The 20,096-nt window shown below is 48.0% G+C and overlaps 2 protein-coding genes across 3 annotated transcripts in view; one reads left to right on the top strand and one right to left on the bottom strand.

Moving 5' to 3' along the window:
* itga10 (integrin, alpha 10) overlaps positions 1 to 11,444 on the top strand; it is a 34,667-nt gene extending 23,223 nt beyond the window's left edge. The window contains exons 12-30 of the mRNA XM_061248359.1: positions 266 to 414; positions 684 to 827; positions 1,232 to 1,435; positions 1,841 to 1,971; positions 2,282 to 2,448; positions 3,506 to 3,648; positions 4,231 to 4,341; positions 4,438 to 4,523; positions 4,793 to 4,934; positions 5,778 to 5,870; positions 5,993 to 6,069; positions 6,770 to 6,859; positions 7,017 to 7,101; positions 7,825 to 7,938; positions 8,348 to 8,455; positions 9,016 to 9,129; positions 9,848 to 9,943; positions 10,113 to 10,226; positions 10,977 to 11,444. Coding sequence (XP_061104343.1) covers positions 266 to 414; positions 684 to 827; positions 1,232 to 1,435; positions 1,841 to 1,971; positions 2,282 to 2,448; positions 3,506 to 3,648; positions 4,231 to 4,341; positions 4,438 to 4,523; positions 4,793 to 4,934; positions 5,778 to 5,870; positions 5,993 to 6,069; positions 6,770 to 6,859; positions 7,017 to 7,101; positions 7,825 to 7,938; positions 8,348 to 8,455; positions 9,016 to 9,129; positions 9,848 to 9,943; positions 10,113 to 10,226; positions 10,977 to 11,033 — 2,225 coding nt within the window. The 3' untranslated portion in view covers positions 11,034 to 11,444. The remainder of the gene's footprint in view (positions 1 to 265; positions 415 to 683; positions 828 to 1,231; positions 1,436 to 1,840; positions 1,972 to 2,281; positions 2,449 to 3,505; positions 3,649 to 4,230; positions 4,342 to 4,437; positions 4,524 to 4,792; positions 4,935 to 5,777; positions 5,871 to 5,992; positions 6,070 to 6,769; positions 6,860 to 7,016; positions 7,102 to 7,824; positions 7,939 to 8,347; positions 8,456 to 9,015; positions 9,130 to 9,847; positions 9,944 to 10,112; positions 10,227 to 10,976) is intronic.
* A 371-nt stretch (positions 11,445 to 11,815) lies between these two features.
* Positions 11,816 to 20,056, bottom strand: polr3c (polymerase (RNA) III (DNA directed) polypeptide C). Of its 2 annotated transcripts, none has more exons than XM_061260704.1 (15): positions 19,891 to 20,056; positions 18,421 to 18,575; positions 17,606 to 17,870; positions 17,173 to 17,379; positions 16,684 to 16,766; positions 16,466 to 16,570; positions 15,722 to 15,814; positions 15,437 to 15,517; positions 15,304 to 15,355; positions 14,978 to 15,038; positions 14,536 to 14,686; positions 14,242 to 14,343; positions 14,082 to 14,131; positions 13,586 to 13,735; positions 11,816 to 12,210 (listed from the first exon to the last, which is right to left on the bottom strand). In XM_061260704.1, the coding sequence occupies exons 2-15, from the start codon at positions 18,565 to 18,567 to the stop codon at positions 12,129 to 12,131; spliced, it is 1,629 nt and encodes a 542-aa protein (XP_061116688.1). In that variant the 5' UTR covers positions 18,568 to 18,575; positions 19,891 to 20,056; the 3' UTR covers positions 11,816 to 12,128. The 2 variants fall into 2 exon arrangements, with proteins under 2 accessions (XP_061116688.1, XP_061116696.1); XM_061260712.1 differs by having other exon boundaries at positions 19,955 to 20,048.
* Between the last annotated feature and the right edge of the window lie 40 nt (positions 20,057 to 20,096).

Below are 20,096 nucleotides of genomic sequence, written 5' to 3'. Positions count from 1 at the left end.
AACAGCTGCACTGATCTTATAGTGGCTACACCTTCAACCACCAACCTTCCGGGTTTCGGTCATGTACTTCAGCCACTAGGCTACAGGCTGCCCCTGTGTGTGTGTGTGTGTGTGTGTGTGTGTGTGTGTGTGTGTGTGTGTGTGTGTGTGTGTGTGTGTGTGTGTGTGTGTGTGTGTGTGTGTGTGTGTGTGTGTGTGTGTGTGTGTGTGTGTGTGTGTGTGTGTGTGTGTGTGAACATGTAAGAGATTTACTTGTTTGCTGCAGGTTACACTGTGTCCTCAGTCGTGGTGAAGAACGGAAGAAGGCTGTACATCGCTGGAGCTCCACGCTTTAAACACAAGGGCAAAGTGATCCTGTTTGACCTCAAGTCCAACGGAGACGTCATAATCACACAGGCCTTGAACGGAGAGCAGGTCTGTCTTTCCTTTTTTTAATTTGTCTGTCTGGCTGCCTCTACGGGATTGCATTTCTTTATGACCTGTAACTGTATTTCTAATTCCATCAGTCGAGTCAGACCAAGTGCTCTCCCCTCAAGTCGTCCTCCTTACTCTGCATTCTGCTGTTTGCATTTGATCGCTCACGACGCTGTGCCCTAAATCGGGAATTCCCACGTAGCCGTTGGGAATGGCGTTTCGAGTGCCCTGCTCTGCGGTAATGTCTCTACCATCCCTCTCCTCGGCAGATCGGCTCGTATTTCGGGAGTGAGGTGTGCGGGGTGGACGTGGACCAGGACGGGATCACCGATGTCCTGCTGGTGGCCGCGCCCATGTTCCTGGGGGCCGGAAACAAGGAGGCGGGGCGAGTGTACATGTACACCCTCAATAAGGTGAAGAGAGAGACAGAGCGGAGGGAAGATGGGGAATGTTGCGTGTATCAATTCATTTCCAAATCGGGAAGAGATTCACAAAGCAGGATTACTGACTTCAAAGCTGGAAAGTAAGTAAGTAAAACCTGGAACATTGACTCAGAAAAGGAGCTGTTCTTGGATTTACTCAGCACAGTTATCCATCTAACTCAGTAATCCTGCTTTGTGAAAAAGAGCTGTTCCAAGATTTACTCAGCGCAGTTATCCAGCTAACTCAGTAATCCTGCTTTGTGAAATACCCCCACATCTGCATATGGCAGCAGCCTCTCCGCCCACCCAATTTTGTTGCCGGGACATCACTTCCTGCCGTTCCTCTCTTCCCCTCCATTGACCTCTCTCCCGCCCCTCCTCTCTGTATGTCTCAGGTGCTGTTCTCTGCCAACGGGACCCTCCAGTCGCAGCGGAAGGCCCAGGACGCCAGGTTCGGCTACGCCATGGCGACCGCCCCCGACCTCAACCACGACGGCTACACCGACCTGCTGGTGGGCGCGCCGCTGGAGGACGGCCACCAGGGGGCGCTCTACATCTATCACGGACAGGGGAGCAGCATCATCCCGCTGTACAAACAGGTATCTCTATGTTTGCTTTGGCACTTCACAAAAATGTAGCTGTCCATGCTGATGGAATGATGTCAAAGTGTCACTGAAGGAGACATGTGTGTCTGCAATACTGCCTTACTGCACAGTACAGACAGGGGCAGGGAGGGAAACTGGCTGATAGTTTGTGCATAAATGAATGACTCATCTGACTCATCTGTGTCCTCTGTCCGGTCTTTCTTTGTCTTTGTCCTCTCTCCCCCCCCCTTCCCCCCATCTCCTCAACCTTGTCTCTAAATTCAGTTTAATTCAATGTGCTTCATCATCATGAGAAATTTGTACACTTGTATGGCCAAAGCTTGTTAGATACATGGCAATGCATACAATAGAAGTAACAATAACTAGTGACTCTCTCTCTCCCGCCCTCTCTCTCTCCAGCGTATCTCAGGGCAGGCCCTGTCCCCGGGCCTGCAGTATTTCGGGCGGAGTGTGAGTGCTCGGTTGGACCTGGATGGGGACAGCCTGCTGGACCTGGCCGTGGGGGCGCAGGGCAGTGCGGTGCTCCTCAGGTACCTGGTCTGTTCCTCAGCCCTCTTCACCCTGCCCGGAGCACCTCACTGAGGCCGTTTAGAGCGGTCATTACGCAAATGAAACACACAGTAATTACTCACTAGGGACTGACATTTCCTGACCTACAGGGACAGGACTGTGTGTTCACGGTGCCCCAATTCACTCAATGTGGCTTTTTCCATGATGAGCTATAAGAGGTTTTAAGGCAGCAACAGAACTGAATATCTGGTCCCGAACATTGAGGAAAGAGACATTGCTCTTCTGTCTCCCTCTCTCTCTCCGCCCTCATCCCTTCCTCCCCCGCACCAGCTCTCGCAGCATTGTGCAGATCAACATCAGCCTGTCCTTCCAGCCCCACTCCATCAACGTGATCCAGAAGAACTGCCAGAGAGGGACGCGGGACTCGGCCTGCCTCAACGCCACAGCCTGCTTCCTGGCCTTCTCCCGCTCCCCTGGCTCTCATGGGACCGAGTTCGGTAAGAGGCCTCACTGTGTGTCTCCCTCTGTGATTGCCTCTCTGCCTCTAACCCTCTGTTCTGTGCACTGTGTGTCATCCTGTGTGACTGTCTATGTCTCTAACCCTCTGTACTGTGCACTGTGTGTCTCCCTCTGTACTATGCACTGTGTGTCATCCTGTGTGACTGTCTATGTCTCTAACCCGCTGTACTGTGCACTCTGTGTCATCCTGTGTGACTGCCTATGTCTCTAACCCGCTGTACTGTGCACTGTGTGTCATCCTGTGTGACTGTCTATGTCTCTAACCCTCTGTACTGTGCACTGTGTGTCATCCTGTGTGACTGTCTATGTCTCTAACCCTCTGTACTGTGCACTGTGTGACTCCCTCTGTACTGTGCACTGTTTGTCATCCTGTGTGACTGTCTCTATGTCCCTAACCCTCTGTACTGTGCACTGTGTGTCCCCCCTCTGTCACCCTAACCCTCTGTACTGTGCACTGAGTGTCTCCCTCTGTACTGTGCACTGTGTCATTCTGTGTGACTGCCTATGTCTCTAACCCTCTGTACTGTGCACTGTGTGTCATCCTGTGTGACTGTCTATGTCTCTAACACTCTGTACTGTGCACTGTGTGACTCCCTCTGTACTGTGCACTGTGTGGCATCCTGTGTGACTGCCTCTGTGTCTCTAATCCTGTGTACTGTGCACTGTGTGTACTGCTCACTCAGCTGTTCTGTTCATCTGCCAGTGTCACAGGGTTGCTTTTCTTGGAAGTTCCACTGCGGTGGAAAGTCCCGGGGTCAGAAAGTAAAACGTCCTGCCATGTGTTTCTTCCGCACTCACATTTAGCCAGCTGATTTCACTAATGCGTTCTTCCTCCCGGTTGAAATGTGTTAATGAGCAAATCCAGGTGATTGGATTTTAAACCAGGATTTTCCACTTCCACATTGTAAATATATTTCTTAATAGGCCTATTTTGATAACCTAATATTACCTTCCCTACATACAGTGGTCCCCATATGATGCCTCGATCTGTGTCTCCCTCTTCCTGCCCCTCTCTCCCTCGCCCCTCCCGCTCAGAGCTGCAGGTGGGGGCCATGCTGGACGACAGGAAGTTGTCAGCGCGCGCACTCTTTGACAACAACTCTCAGCGGCAGACTCTGGTCGGGGTGCGGGTGCGGGTCGGGGAGCCCGCCTGCCTCACGCTGCCCTTCCACGTCTTTGTGAGTCGCCGAGCCACAGGCCCCAAATGCACAACACACAACTTTACACAACACACAAATTTACACAACACAAAACTTCACACGCAACACACAACTTTACACAACACAAAACTTCACACACAACACACAAATTTACACAACACAAAACTTCACACACAACACACAAATTTACATATCACAAAACTTTACACAACACACAAATTTACACAACACAAAACTTCACACATAAATTTACACAACACACAAATTTACACAAGACTTTACACAACACACAACTTTACACAACACAAGACTTTACACAACACACAAATTTACACAACATGCACGGAGCATAGAAATGGCAGGAGCTCACCATGGCTGCTAAAATCCGGACCCTGCCCAAATCAGGAACACGGACTGAAGTAGAAAGAGCTATTTGAGGTTTTACTGTGCCCAGTTATCTGGCTAACTCAGTAATCCTGCTTTGGAAACAGGCCCCTGGTATCATGGTGCTGGGCTAAAACAAAAATAAGCATCCAGAGTGGATAAGACTGGGCACCCCTGTACTGGATGTAAGGGACTTTCTCTCTCTCTCGCTGGCAGGACACGGCGGACTACATCCGGCCTATCGGCTTCTCCCTGCGCTTCAAGATCAACGACACGGAGAGCGGCCCGGTGCTGGATGAGGGCTGGCCCACCACGCTCAAGAAATCTGTGAGCTGACTCTCCGGCCCTCCTACTTAAAGACGACTTCACATGTCATTTCAAAATAATGAAGGAGCTCTTTGCCTCTCCTGTCTCCATCTCCAGATCCCTTTCTTTAAGGACTGTGGAGAGGATGACGTGTGTGTGACGGACCTTGTGCTGCAGGCGAGCATGGACATCTTTGGGACAAGGTGAACCGCTGAAACCGCCGCTGTTCTCATGCCTTTTCGTTTTCTGAGCTTTGAGTGCAAACATGGCTCCACAAAGGAAATCCCCATAATCCCGTAATCGCATCCATCAAAGGCCTCTTCAGCGCCCACAAACATGTGGCCACAGATGGTCCATCGAAAGCCCCACTTTTGGGGGGTTTATATGTGGCTTTTCTTGTATACCTTGTGTGAGCAGAGGGCATAAAGCCACAGCGTATTTGCAGTAACATCCTGGCTCCTTGCCCTGACAGACAGCAGCCCTATGTGATCCGGAGCCCCCGCCGGAGGCTGGCGGTAGAGGTGCAGCTGCACAACCGCCTGGAGAATGCATACAACACCAGCCTGACACTGCAGTACTCCCGCAACCTGCACTTCTCCAGCCTCAGCATACGGGTACTGCGCGTGTTACTGCGACTGCTCTCACTGTTACTCTAAATACTATTACTGCTCTCACTTCTGCTACTGTAAATACTGTTACTGCTCTCACTTCTGCTACTGTAAATACTGTTACTGCTCTCACGTCTGCTACTGTAAATACTGTTACTGCTATCACTTCTGTTAATCTAAATACTATTACTGCTCTCACTTCTGCTACTGTAAATACTGTTACTGCTCTCACTTCTGCTACTGTAAATACTGTTACTGCTCTTATTTCTGCTACTGTAAATACTGTTACTGTTCTCACTTTTCTTACTCTAAATACTGTTACTACTCTCACTTCTGCTACTGTAAATTCTGTAACTGCTATCACTTCTTTTAATCTAAATACTGTTACTGCTCTTACTTCTGCTACTTTACATACTGTTACTGCTTACTTTTGTTACTGTAAATACTGTTACTGCTCTCACTTCTGCTATTGTAAATACTGTTACTGCTCTTATTTCTACTACTGTAAATACTGTTACTGCTCTCACTTCTGCTACTGTAAATACTGTTACTGTTCTCACTTCTGTTACTCTAAATACTGTTATTACGCTCACTTCTGCTACTGTAAATACTGTAACTGCTATCACTTCTTTTAATCTAAATACTGTTACTGCTCTTACTTCTGCTACTTTAAATACTGTTACTGCTTACTTTTGTTACTGTAAATACTGTTACTGCTCTTATTTCTGTTACTCTGTCAGTGATCTGACCTTTTTGTAACTGCTGCTAATCAAATATAGTTCTGAATGATGTTCTGTGTTCCTCTCTTTTTGAATGGAATATTAACCTCCATTTTCTCTCTCTGTGTAGGAAGACTCCCAGTTTAAGATCGAATGCACCGCTGTCAGCACAAACAGCCACTCGTGTAATGTCAGCTACCCTGTCTTCCGCTCCCAGTCCAAGGTCTGTTCACCATGTCCTCCCCTGTCTGACACCCCATTCGTCCCCGGCTGTAGTCATGACACCCCTTTCGTCCCAGGCTCTGGTCATGTGACTGAGAGGCAACCTGTGTTGTGTCCCTGCAGGTCAACTTCATGCTGGAGTTTGAGTTCAGCTGCACCTCCCTGCACAACAAGGTTCAGATGAAGCTTTTAGCGGCCAGGTAGCACAGCAGCCCCACACACTGGGACATGACACTGTATACAGAGCAGAACTGGGTCAAATACCTAATTGCTTTGGATTGAAATACTTTTCTGTGCTCGATTGATCTTGCCTGGTGCATTTGAGTCAACCAAGATGCAGGGTTTGCACTTTTGAGAGTATTTCATAGGTTTCAATACACCAGACAAGCTCAGTAAAGCATACAGTAAAGCATTTTCAAATAGTAAGTATTTAAATGTAAAGCAATTACTTATTTGACACAGGTTTGATACAGAGAGCAAAGGAGGAGATCCTGTGAATATGCAGTAGACATACAGTACAGATGCACATTTATACTAAATAAACATACACTTCAATCACTTCGGTAAATTGTGCACATAGACACAAATAACTTTAACAACATAAACATAGACCCACAGACCCAACATAAACATGTGGTAGAAACATGCTAATTATTGACTCATTTTCTCTTTTCTTGCAACTTTCTCAACATTATTGCTAGCTGTCAAAGCCAGAAATAACATCTAATCTAAAATAAGGTGGTAATTATTCAGTTTTGTAATGTGCATGCTTGTGTGACAATCAGATTGACTTCAGCAATGGCTGACCCTGGTCAAGCTAGGTTTTGCTGGTAGCAGGTCATTTCAAGCTGGTCACACACTGCATAAACACTTTGTTGTGTGTGTGTGTGTGTTTTGTAGTGACAGTGTGGAGAGGGAGAACACGTTACAGGACAACAGCGTTCACCTGCAGAGTGTTGTGCAGTACGAGCCCGACCTCTTCATTTCCAGGTCAGAGACTGCTCTCACCCTCTCCCTGTTGACCACCCATGAATTGTAATTGGGAAATGTTCATATCTGTAGTACACTTGTCTATTGCATATTCATATTCCCTTCCATCCACACTCTCTAACTTGGCTCCCTCTTTCACCCCTCCCCCCTCCCTTAGCGACTCCAATCTGAACCGGTACGAGGTCCACCCGACCCGCACAGTGTCTGAGGGAACTGGACCGGAGTTCCACACCAACTTCAGGGTGAGAATGAACCTCACTGTCTCTGACGTACTGTTGTTTGTAATGGCTGTGTTTGTTCTCCTGCAGTGATGGTAAGGTTATGGGACTTGGTCCTGGCTGTGTTTGTTCTCCTGCAGTGATGGTAAGGTTATGGGACTTGGTCCTGGCTGTGTTTGTTCTCCTGCAGTGATGGTAAGGTTATGGGACTTGGTCCTGGCTGTGTTTGTTCTCCTACAGTGATGGTAAGGTTATGGGATTTGGTCCTGGCTGTGTTTGTTCTCCTGCAGTGATGGCAAGGTTATGGGATTTGGTCCTGGCTGTGTTTGTTCTCCTACAGTGATGGTAAGGTTATGGGATTTGGTCCTGGCTGTGTTAGTGATGGTAAGCTTATGGGACTTGGTCCTGGCTGTGTTAGTGATGGTAAGGTTATGGAACTTGGTCCTGGCTGTGTTTGTTCTCCTGCAGTGATGGCAAGGTTATGGGATTTGGTCCTGGCTGTGTTTGTTCTCCTACAGTGATGGTAAGGTTATGGGATTTGGTCCTGGCTGTGTTAGTGATGGTAAGGTTATGGGATTTGGTCCTGGCTGTGTTTGTTCTCCTGCAGTGATGGTAAGGTTATGGGACTTGGTCCTGGCTGTGTTAGTGATGGTAAGGTTATGGGATTTGGTCCTGGCTGTGTTAGTGATGGTAAGGTTATGGGATTTGGTCCTGCCTGTGTTAGTGATCAGTCTGTGTGCTCTTCAGCTGCAGAACCTGGGCTGTTACTCAGTCAACAACCTGGAGCTGAGGGTCCAGCTGCCTGCCGTGGCCTCCGGAGACAGGCTCTTCATGTTAGTCACTGACGCCAGCTCACACAACGTGAGTGTCCCTGCTGTGTTTCTGACGGGAAGTGTGTGTGGGTGAGGTGGTGTGTGTGTTTGTGTGTGGATGTGTGCGGAGGCACATATCTGTGTGTACGTGTGCACATATGTTTGTATGTGTATGTGTATGTGAGGAGGGGTGTTTGTGTGTGTATGTGTGTGTGTGTGTGTATGTGAGGAGGGGTGTTTGTGTATGTGTGTGTGTGTGTGTGTGTGTGTGGACGTGTGCGGAGGCAGGTGTGTGTGTGTGTGTGCAGGCTGTCCCCTGTTCAGCACTGGGCAGTGGAGGTTCAGGAAGCCTTGGTTTGTTGGTTTGCTTTGTGTGAATGGTGAGGTGTGAAGGCATGGCCGCAGCGCAGACAGGCAGGATGTGAATCAGCCCCAGCGACTCTGACTCTGCTCTGCAGGCCTCAGGGGTGAACTGCAGTGTGCTGAGCGACCTTCCCCAGCTGAAGAGCACACAGAGAGACGTCCGTCCGCTTCACCCAGAGGACATGCTGCAGACAGACCAGCTGGTGAGACCAAAGGAGACACCTTCCCATTGCCTAACCCGTCACATGTTGACATTTTCACTGTCCCTTTAGGAATTCAAAACTATATACTTCCAATAGATGTAAACAGTGATTCCCAACCCTGTTCCTGGAGATCTACTGTCCTGTGGGTTTTCATTTTGACCCTAATTTGGTAGACCTGTTTCTACTAATTATCAGTTCAGTGACACCTCTAGCTGTTGAATGAGGTGTGCTTTATTAGGGTTGGAGTGAACATCCTCAGGATAGTAGATGTCCAGAAACAGGGCTGGGAACACTGCAGTAGAATTTCAAGAAGTGCACTTCAATGCTGGGAAAAATAAAAAGTGAGAATTAAAAAAAGAAATTGCCCATAAAATAGTTGTCAGCCTTCATCCAGTAGGTCACGGTGAGATAATGTCCTGGAGTGAGATCTGAGATCGCTGGTTTATAGTGCTCTATTCTGGGGATGCGTTTTACTGGACCGTGCCCGTCAGTAAATCACACAGGATGTAGCTGCGCTGGGACTTGGCTCATGGCGTGCGGTCTGTCCCGGCTCTCTGCAGAACTGCAGCAGGGCGTGGTGTGTGGAGGTGGTGTGCCAGGTCCGGCAGCTGCTCCGGGGACAGGCGGCCCTCGTCCGCATCACCAGGAGGGTTCAGGACCACTTCTTCAGACAGGTGAGGAGGGGGCCCCAGAAGCACACTAGCACAGTAGAGTTGTGCTTACGTAATACCACAATAACACAGAACTGCTGAAGCGGACACTGTGCAGGGCTGTAACTGCTCTGGTGGGTACTACTGTATATTAGTACATTACCGCCATACTTTGGTGAACCTTTACATAAAGGTTAACTTTTGAATTATAAGTACATCAAGTTTGAGTTTATTTTTAAGAACTTTATAAAAACTAAATTAGCCCAATTTAAGCATACTTGTAGTATTTCCTGGAATTTATGAACTACTTCTATCCAATTGGTATACTTAAAGTATGCTTTAAACTTTGATCCAAGTTTACTTTTGGAACGTAGTTCAATTGCACCTCAAATATAGTAACCTGCGATTTAGTTCAGGAAAAAGTGTACTTTTATAAACAGTTTTTTTGTAAGGTAACTCAGGTGCTGTCATTACTTCGGGAGCTGCTCTGCCAGTCAGGTCTGTGAGTGGGAATCAGTGAGGGCACCGTTTCTAGGCAGGCGTGGTTGCACCCAGTAATTTTCACAAACAAAACACATCTGAGATTGACACATTGAACACGAGCATTCTGTAAGTGTCCAAAACAAGAGCCTCTGTGGTGTTATAATATTGACACAGCGCTGTGTATGCCGTTCAAACGTTGCCCAATTAACACGACAGTTGGGTTGAGGATTTGTGTTGTGGAACACTCTGTCCCTACCAGGCCAAGTTCAAAGCAGTCAGGATCGTGAGCGCCTACAGCCTCGGGGTGCAGGAATCCAATCTGGTCACGCTCGGCAACAGCGCCATCTGGCGGGAGGTGAGAGAACTGAAGGGGAACGTGTGCGTGCATCGTCCAGGGAGGGGGAACGGACATTCGGTGCTTAGCCCCTTTGGGTAGACAGAACCGTGTTTCTGATGAATTATACGTGGGTGCTCTCAGTTAGAGAGGCAGCACACCCCTCACAGCCTCTCTCCCTCCTGTGCAGACGGTGCTGGAGGTGCTGAAGGGCCGCTCCATCCCCATCTCCCTCTGGATCCTCATCGGCAGCATCATCGGAGGCCTGCTGCTGCTCGCACTCATCATATTCATTCTGTGGAAGGTAACTCACCCACTGTGCCCTCACACGGCCTGCACCAATACACTATGGGCCAGTGTCTCACACGCGGGTTAAGGCTAGTTCTGTGTCTGAAACAGGCCTGCCCTGCTGCACCAATACACTACGGGCCAGTGTCTCACACGCGGGTTAAGGCTAGTTCTGTGTCTGAAACAGGCCTGCCCTGCTGCACCAATACACTACGGGCCAGTGCCTCACACGCGGGTTAAGGCTAGTTCTGTGTGTCTGAAACAGGCCTGCTCTCTGCTGCACCAATACACTACGGGCCAGTTTCACACACACAGGTTAAGGCTAGTCCTGTGTGTCTGAAACAGGCCTGCTCTCTGCTGTACCAATACACTACGGGCCAGTTTCACACACACAGGTTAAGGCTAGTTCTGTGTCTCTGAAACAGGCCTGCTCTGGGCTGTACCAATACACTACGGGCCAGTTTCACACACACAGGTTAAGGCTAGTTCTGTGTGTCTGAAACAGACCTGCTCTCTGCTGTACCAATACACTACGGGCCAGTGTCACACACGCGGGTTAAGGCTAGTCCTGTGTCTCTGAAACTGGCTTGCTCTCTGCTGCACCAATACACTACGGGCCAGTGTCTTACTCACAGGTTAAAGCTAGTCCTGTGTCTCTGAAACTGGGCTAAAGTGTAGCACGGTGGGTATAAATGAGCTTTCACTTTTGTGTTTGAAAAAGCAACCTCATGCCATCAGTGAAATTGTGCTTTTCCTGCTCTGCCAGTTGGGGTTCTTCACCAGAAAACAGAGGAAGGAGGAAGACCAGAACACTGAAGATTGAAAACCGTCACTTCAAACATTCAAAACAGACAGTATCCATGGTTCAAACATTCAAAACGGACAGCATCCATGGTTCAAACATTCAGAATTGACAGTATCCACGGTGACCAGTGCCTTCCAACAGCCTGCTCCCAACACTTCCCTACAAAACCTGACCCCCCCCCCTCAAAGCACAAGCTCTCCAGTACAGCTCAGTCCAAGACTGTGTAGCACAAATCAACACAGTTGCTGTACAGGCCCACTGCCGTTACAGAAGCTGAAGCAATGGTGAGCGGAGGGAGGCCACACTAATGAACAGACCGCCATGGAAACCAGACTACCAACTATAAAAACCAATACATCTATTTAATATTCAGAAATGTCAAATAAAGTCCTAGAATATTTTTTTGTATTTTGTATTTTTTTTTTTCAATTTAACAACCATTGTCTTGCGTTTTTTTATTTTTTTATTATTTTTCTCAGATCGAAATTAAACTATTTGGAAGATGAAATTTTGTCCATCTTGGTCTCATACTTGGAATGACTGCTATTCAGACAATGATGCACACATCAACCCACATTTTATGCACAAAACCAGCAACAGTCCAGAGGTGGAAAGTCCAGGGACCAGAAAGTAAAAGTCCTGCCATCCGTTTCTTCCACCCACAAATTTAGAACTGATTTCACCAATGAGCTTTAATTGGGCTAATTAGCAAATGCAGATGTTAGATGTAACAAAATACTTTTACTTTCTGAATCTGAATTCTCCACCTTTGCCATAGCCACACATGCTGCACAAAAAGATTTCACAACCAAAAATGTTTTATTATTAAAGGACACAGGTCTCTCAGTGCCATTCACATATGAACATGTGGAATCGCTCTAACTGACTGCAAGACAAAAGCTTTTTAGGCAGTTTGTGCCTTTCCTGCGAAGCACTGAAAATAGGGAATTATCTGCATTACAATGAAACGTACAGTGTGAGGCGTTATGTAGTCTGTAGACTGTAGTGAGTAAAATGTGGTTTGGTTATCGAGTGCACTTTCGGTCTGAAGCCGGGGGGGTGTGTAGCTCCACTCTTCGCTCCCCTTTGTCTGTGTAACTGCTCCTCCCCCTCTCAGCGGGACGTCTGTGTGGAGTTGATGTAGGACTCCAAAAGGAAGATGGTCTCATCCACCTGGTTCTCACTCGAGTCCAACCTTAGAGAAGAGAGGAGGGGATGGGGGGAAACAGGAAGCGATATTCATGAATAAGCGTTTAGTATCAAGATACTGTCACACAAATTGGGCGACATTAGCTCAGGCGGAAAGAGCAGTCGTCTGGCAGTCAGAGGGTTGCTATGTTTGTATAGCGTGACTGTGCTGTATGTATTTATATAGCATGACTGCTCCGTATCTGTGTCACAGGAATTCTGTATTTATATAGCCCATTCATATAGCCTGACTGTGCTATATTTATATAGTGTGACTGCCATATTTGGGTTGTACTCGTTGACACTGTGGTTCTGTATTTGTATGGCGTGTATGGGCTATACTTATTGACATGGTGGTGCTGTATTTGTATGGTGTGTATGGGCTATACTTGTTGACATGGTGGTGCTGTATTTGTATGGCGTGTATGGGCTGTACTTGTAGACATGGTGGTGCTGTATTTGTATAGAATGACTGTGCTGTATTTGTACGCTGCGTATGGGCAGTATTCGGGCGGTACTTGTTGACATGGTGGTGCTGTATTTGTATGGCGTGTATGGGCTGTACTTGTTGACATGGTGGTGCTGTATTTGTATAGAATGACTGTGCTGTATTGGTACGCCGCGTATGGGCAGTATTCGGGCCGTACTTGTTGACATGGTAGTGCTGTATTTGTATAGAATGACTGTGCTGTATTTGTACACCGCGTATGGGCAGTATTCGGGCTGTACTTGTTGACATGGTGGTGCTGTATTTGTATAGAATGACTGTGCTGTATTTGTACGCCGCGTATGGGCAGTATTCGGGCCGTACTTGTTGACATGGTGGTGCTGTATTTGTATAGAATGACTGTGCTGTATTTTTATGGTCTGTATGGGCCATATTCGGGCTGTACTTGTTGACATGGTGGTGCTGTATTTGTATAGAATGACTGTGCTGTATTTGTACACCGCGTATGGCCAGTATTCGGCTGTACTTGTTGACGTGGTGGTGCTGTATTTGTACAGAATGACTGTGCTGTATTTGTACGCCGCGTATGGGCAGTATTTGGGCCGTACTTGTTGACGTGGTGGTGCTGTATTTGTATAGAATGACTGTGCTGTATTTGTACGCCGCGTATGGGCAGTATTCGGGCTGTACTTGTTGACGTGGTGGTGCTGTATTTGTATAGAATGACTGTGCTGTATTTGTACGCCGCGTATGGGCAGTATTCGGGCCGTACTTGTTGACATAGTGGTGCTGTATTTGTATAGAATGACTGCTGTATTTTTACGGTCTGTATGGGCCATATTCGGGCCGTACTTGTTGACGTGGTGGTGCTGTATTTGTACAGAATGACTGTGCTGTATTTGTACGCCGCGTATGGGCAGTATTCGGGCCGTACTTGTTGACGTGGTGCCGCAGGGCCTGCAGCTGCTGCCTCTCAGGGGCGGTGATCATCTCCTCCACCTCGGTCAGCTGGCTGGGCTCCGCGCCACTGGCCTGCAGCGATGCCAGGATGGCCTCGATGCGCTGGGACTTCTCCAGCAGGCGTCTGCCAATCAAAACGTCAGCTCATTCGCACACCCTGGCAGCCGTTCAGCAGGTTTTAACATCGACACAGATCGCTGAGCTTAACCCTGGGGCACGACGCAGACACTGCAGAAACTGATCCATTTCATTAGCATTTATGAAACCGCATTCAATCATCCTGCACTGCTATTGCCCAAAGCAGTCACTCAATGCAGCAAAAACAACAAGCAGAATATACAGTAGCACCCCCCAAGCCTCTGTTCTGAGACTGTAGCAAAGATATGGTCAGCAAAGGCTGTTAAACGGGCCTTGTCTTTTGTAGAAGCACAATCATCACCATTAGCAGTGAGAAAGGGAGAGGGACCCACTTGTTCTCCTTTGTTTCATACTGACGTCTTTCCATCAGGTTGCCCACAGCCTGCAATGAGAAAGAAAGAGGGAGGGAGAGATCAGGCGGTGTTGTTCTGAGCACACTGGGTACTGCGTGCATAGCGTCCCACTCCACACAGACCTGTGTGTGTCCAGTACCTTGTAGCAGTGTTGCAGCAGCAGCCTGGCTGTGGGCAGGGGGTTGACAGTGTACAGGTAGAAGGTGCGGGATGGGGCATGGTCAGGGGTCTTTGGGATTTCCTTGGAGCAGACAGAAATGGACACGCTCAATTACATTTGTCTACAAAACCGGTTTGTCCACACAGCTGTTTGCATGTACTGTGGGTGTGATTCAGAAGGACACGCGTGTGTGCGTGTGTGTGCATGTGTGTGTGTGTGTGTGTGTTTGTGTGAGAGGGGGAGAGGAAACGTGTGTGTGCGTATGTTTTATACCTGCAGCTGAACAAGGTTCTCTGACAGCAGTGTGTACAGCATGTCTTTGGCCTCCTTCGCTGGGATCATGGCGAAGTCCTCCACCTGCTTCTGCTCAAGGTGCCGTTTCCGCAGCAACAGCCGGAAGATACGCGCCGACCGCGAACCAAACCTGGTAAGATGAAAAAAGAGAGAGTTAACGGCACGGTATTGGAAGTAAGGAATTCAACTGATATTAATTCATCACTGAGTTAAACAGTGGTTGGTTTATTTATCCTTTATTTATACAGGCTGCATCACTGAGACTTTAACAAGAGTCACCTGTTCATAACAGTTGAGGTTGAGTACAAGTACACTTTTAGGAGTATTTTATGGTTTGTATGTGCAAAGATGGATGACAGATCCAGATACACAAGAGTTTTACACACATAAAGAAGAAAACAGACAGAAAGCAGGCTCCTACCTCTCCTGCACCACAGACTCCAGAGTGGCCCTCGACAGGGTGGCTAATGCCTTGTGCAGATCTGACTCACGGTAAAGGACTGTTGGGTTGTAGGACTGTTAGGCTGTAGGTGCATTTAGTCTTGGGAATCCTTTAGCCAGGATTCCCATATTTCTCTACCATCAATTCAGTGACTTCCCAAGTACTTTAGAACACTCAAACTTTAGAGTGGAGGTGTCATTTCGCTTCAAGGTTTCCTGTGTGTAGAAAGGCCAGTGCACAGTGCAACATAGGGCAGTGCAGTGCAGGGCAGTTCAGGGCAGGGCTGAATCGGTTTCAAAGGATACTGACAACGTACATCCCACCGCCACTCTCGCCCGACTTCCCCACAAACTCCATCTGTGAGGCGGACACAAACAGTCAGAGGAAGGAAGGAAGAGGAGGGGGAGATTCTGGAGGCGGTTCTGGCTCCGGTCTTACCGGGTCATCCACCAGGAGGGACAGGTACTGCTCCAGAACTGGCCGGGTGATGCTGTAACTGGGCGGGAGGGCGCGAAATATCTGAAACCCAAAACCACCGGTGAAACCCGCTGCTTCACACAGTCACGCACACTACACGTATAACTCACTCATTATAATTAACAATAATGATTAATAAATAAATTTCCTTTAATAAGCACACTTTTCCTGTGTTCTGTTCTTGTTAAATACAAGAAAAGAACAGAGAAAAATCTGCACTGAATTCAGGAGGTTATATGACCGCACCTCGTTAGCGGAGAGAGGCTGTGTGCAGGCAGCGGTGGGAGTGGTGGTCACTTCACTCATCCGCAGCATCGTCCGGACAATCTCACTGCTGGTCTGTGATTGTACACAGCGCGTACGTTAACACACTGTGGTTGTACACAGCGCGTACGTTAACACACTGCGGTTGTACACAGCGTGTACGTTAACATACTGTGGTTGTACACAGCGCGTACGTTAACCCACTGTGGTTGTACACAGCGCGTACGTTAACACACTGTGGTCGTACACAGCACGTATGTTAACACACTGTGGTTGTAAACAGGGCGTACATTAACACACACACACACACAGAGGAACGGCAACTGAACATCAACACTCACAGGCGAGGAGAGCACCACACCCAGTCTAGGTTTGTAAAATCTGATCAGGGTTCAGAACATTAGCTCTGAGGACTGATCCATTCTTTATCCACAGTGGCCCAGTCAGTCCAGATGCCTGCACTCAATACTAAAGAAGCTGTCACTTTCACCTGGCTCAACTGACTACTGACAAAGAAAAACAACATTGAGCAGCTCCAGTTCGCCGACTGAGTACGGGTAAAACACCCTGACACAGTGCAGTTTTCTGAATGTGGATTGGTGATATACACTAAGCCACATTAGCCTGGTCCAGCTTGCCAAACACTAAATAACAGACCCTTCCATAGACTGAACCACAGTGACTAGGTCCAGCAGCTGCGTACAATGTACATTGGACGACACTGACCTGGTCCAGTTTGCTGGCGACCGCACTGACAATAGCCTGGTCTCGGAAGTGCTGGTGGAACCTGTCGAAGTTCACCTGCCAGTAGATCCCCGTATCGCCCGAAGACTGAGCAGAAGGGAGGAGAAGTGGGTGTGGGAGGGAGGTGGATTGCAGCAGCTTGGGCCACGAACAGAAAGTAATTCAGCGCTAATCCGTGTGTGACTGCATGTAAGGCTCACCTCTGAGGTGTCCATTTTGGCTCTCTTCGCCCCCCTCTGTTCCCCTTCACTTTCCTCGCTTGGGTGACGGCGCTTCCCCCGGCCTGCACGCAAGCAGAAAAGTAGACACCCCCCGTCACTGTGTTGCATGTATTGAGTATTGAATGTGTCACTGACTTTCATCTAAACCTATTACAGTCACTATATAAAGGCAACACAAAACACAACAGCAGGGACCCTCAAATTAGGGCATGTTGGCTTTCACCCTAAAATCTGCCACCACTTTGGATCAAAGAACCCAGGTGAGAAGAAATAACTGTATAGGCAAATATATTATCAATTAAGTTCTGATTAACAATTAAATGTAGCCCTAGAGCATGACTGTTGAGAATCCCTGCCCTACAGTAACTATATGTGTCAACACAACAGTCTAACAGTACAATGTGCAGGACATGCAAAGCATCTCCCAATCACTGCCCACCCAGCATAGTGAGGGCAGTGTTGGCTTACCTGTGAGCTTAACGTGGGGAAGTGTGTAGCGCTCAGGGTGGCTGTCTGCCGGGGAGGGGGGTGCCGCAGGGGCCGCCTGAGCACCGGGCCCGGCTGCAGGGGGCGCAGCTCCTACGTCTGCCACCGGGGGGCAGCGCTGGATGAAATGAGTTTCCACCAGTTTGGAAAAGGCCGTCACCACCTCACTGTAGTCCATGCTGCGACCCTCTGTACCGCAAAACAGCAAGAGGCAGCAAGAGTAAACAGCAGTTTCACTAGCCACGGAAGCAGGAACCTTGAATACAATAGAAGCCTGTGTCACATTTATTCAGTCTAATGGTGCACCAAACTTCCACTGTCAAACTCCATATCTGTCTTCGTCCATCTTTCTGAAACCTCCACATAGCCTGGCCCGCTATCCCAGCATGCCGTCCATCTCCCGCCGCTCACTCACCCTCCATGTTGTGCGTCAGCCTATCAGCGACGGTCTTCACGGAGCCGCTCATGGTCATGTGACCGCGCTGCAGCACCTCCTCCACGATGAGCTCGCCGGTGTCTCCGTACAGGGTCTTGGCGGTGTAGATGTAGCGCGGGTAGCGTAGGATCCTCAGGATGCGCTCGGAGGTTGCCAGGTACTCCACCGCCCCGGCGGGGCCCCTGCGGCCCCTCCGGAACTCACACATGCCATGCTGCGCCAGCACACACAGGGACTTCTTCACCTGAGGGGGGGAGAGCGGGGCCACGTCACACACTGACTGCAAAGGAAACTTACACTTCCAGCAAATCAGCGAATCCATCAGCCCACTGACATAATGACAACAGATCAATGTGCCCAACGTGTATGATCGCGTCTTTTGGAAACCATCTTACGGACCCAAGTCAGCGCGCATTGTATTTGTAGAATCACAAATAATAAATTTAATAACCCAGTTTATTGGAATGTTTCTTAAAATTTCTAAGTCAGTGTTCTAGAACTTTCAGTTTCCAGTAGCGATTGTTAAATCAGCATCAGCTAAGATTATTTATGCCCTTGCACATTAAAGGGTTAATAATGACAAAAGCATTATTATCAATAATGAAGAACTGAATCTATTAAGACGTTGGGAAAAAAACAGCCCTCTCACTACCCCACAGGCAGGCGTGTCTGCGTCACAATGAGAATAGCGGTCATGAGAAGCCCTCGGCTGGAGATGGAGGAGTGCATGCAGCAGCAGGGCTCTGTGGAGTGCAGGTCATTGTGCTGTGCGAGAGCTCCAGTAGCCTCAGTACCAGGTCTAGCGGGGTGCTGGTCTCCTGGGCGATGCCACGCAGAGTCTGCGCTCCCGTCCTCAGAAGATGAACCGCCACCTTCTCCACCACCTCCCCAAAGTGCTCCTGCAGCAGGAGCCCACAGAGGCGCACCTCCTGCTGCGTCATCTGTACCCCTAAATCCACACAGTCACGCAAACTGCAGTTATTATAAAACCAAACAGCCCGGTGCAGTTATTATAAAACCAAACAGCCTGGTGCAGTTATTATAAAACCAAACAGCCCAGTGCAGTCGTTATAAAACCAAACAGCCCGGTGCAGTTGTTATAAAACCAAACAGGCCTACATGCACACTTATCTATATGGTTACACACTGCACTTCCTACCTGAGAGTTCGCTGGTTCAGACCTCATCATTCCCCTGAGTAATATCAAGTTAGGCCCTCCCTGGCTATCAAGGCAACACGACACTTGCCTTTTCCCAGAACATTAGAACATTGTACATACAGTACCTGCCACCTGCTCCAGGCCATGATAAAACCTACCTAACCGGCCGCCTCCCATCAGGTCAACCCAAATACAGCTTGAAGTTCTGTTCCTCTATGACTCTACAATACTGGACTAAACTGTAGCCAAATCCTGAGTTCCCTATTAATGCTCACAGAATCCTCCAAGTAATCCAGAACCGACTTTCACCCCACATACACCTGTACTACTTCCCTCCACAGGTCCATTTCAGAAGTACCATGACCAGTACAGTTCTGCTCCAACATACTAACCAGCCATACTACTCTCTCTCCTTCTGGCCTATATTCTTTTATCAACAGCCATCAACATCCCCCTATTCCCCTGTTCTTCTGATGAGCAGGGGTCAGCAGCTGATTCGATCAGAAGAACATCAACATGCTCGACCACCTTCAAATACTGATTAGGCTACACGCTTTTATTCCTTAGCTCTGAATTCAGCAAACAGAAACATGATCAGCCTATTTTCTATTAGGAGCAGATGTCATTCTTGCAACTCTGTTATTATGATCTTATCTCCTGTTAAATCTAAAAATGTGAATAATTGTATTAATATCCAGAACCTAGTGAGAATTTCAAATTGTATTGTATAATTACGTATGCACAGGAAGAAACAAACTTCCCCCAAAAAATATACGAAAACACCAGCTACGTAGCAAGTGAATGAATGCAGTAAGTTACCTAAGTTATTGTAATGTCATGAAACCATACAATCGCCACAACACAAATTATCAAAACACACCACTGTTATTGTTGCTATATAGTATTTGGGGACGTCACTATTCAGCATTTGGCAAGCTAGCTCTATTGAAATGTAACGTTACATAAATTAGCTTTAGAGGCAAAACAGAATCGCAAGCTGAAGCCGACTAACATAGCTAGCATGCTAACTTCGCAACAACGCACTCTTTCCAACATCGTTAATATACAATTGCTCAGTTACATTTATGTGCGAATTTTCACTGACCTTATTGCTATTGCTGGTTTATACGTTGTCGCTGAAAAAAACTGTTTATATCATGCACTGCTACCTGATTACTTTCTTCACAAACCACATGTGTCCATCCGTCCCAAGTTATTCGGCAATCGCCAACTTCCGCCCCTCATTGCTGCTACAATCGTGCATTCTCGGTATCCATTCGGGAGTCTTCGAAAATAGATTATGTGAAGGCT

The sequence above is a fragment of the Conger conger genome, chromosome 1 (assembly GCF_963514075.1).
Source record: "Conger conger chromosome 1, fConCon1.1, whole genome shotgun sequence".
In the NCBI taxonomy this organism is placed as follows: domain Eukaryota; kingdom Metazoa; phylum Chordata; class Actinopteri; order Anguilliformes; family Congridae; genus Conger; species Conger conger.
Note: the sequence above shows the minus strand (reverse complement) of the source record. Positions and strands in the feature narration are given on the sequence as shown.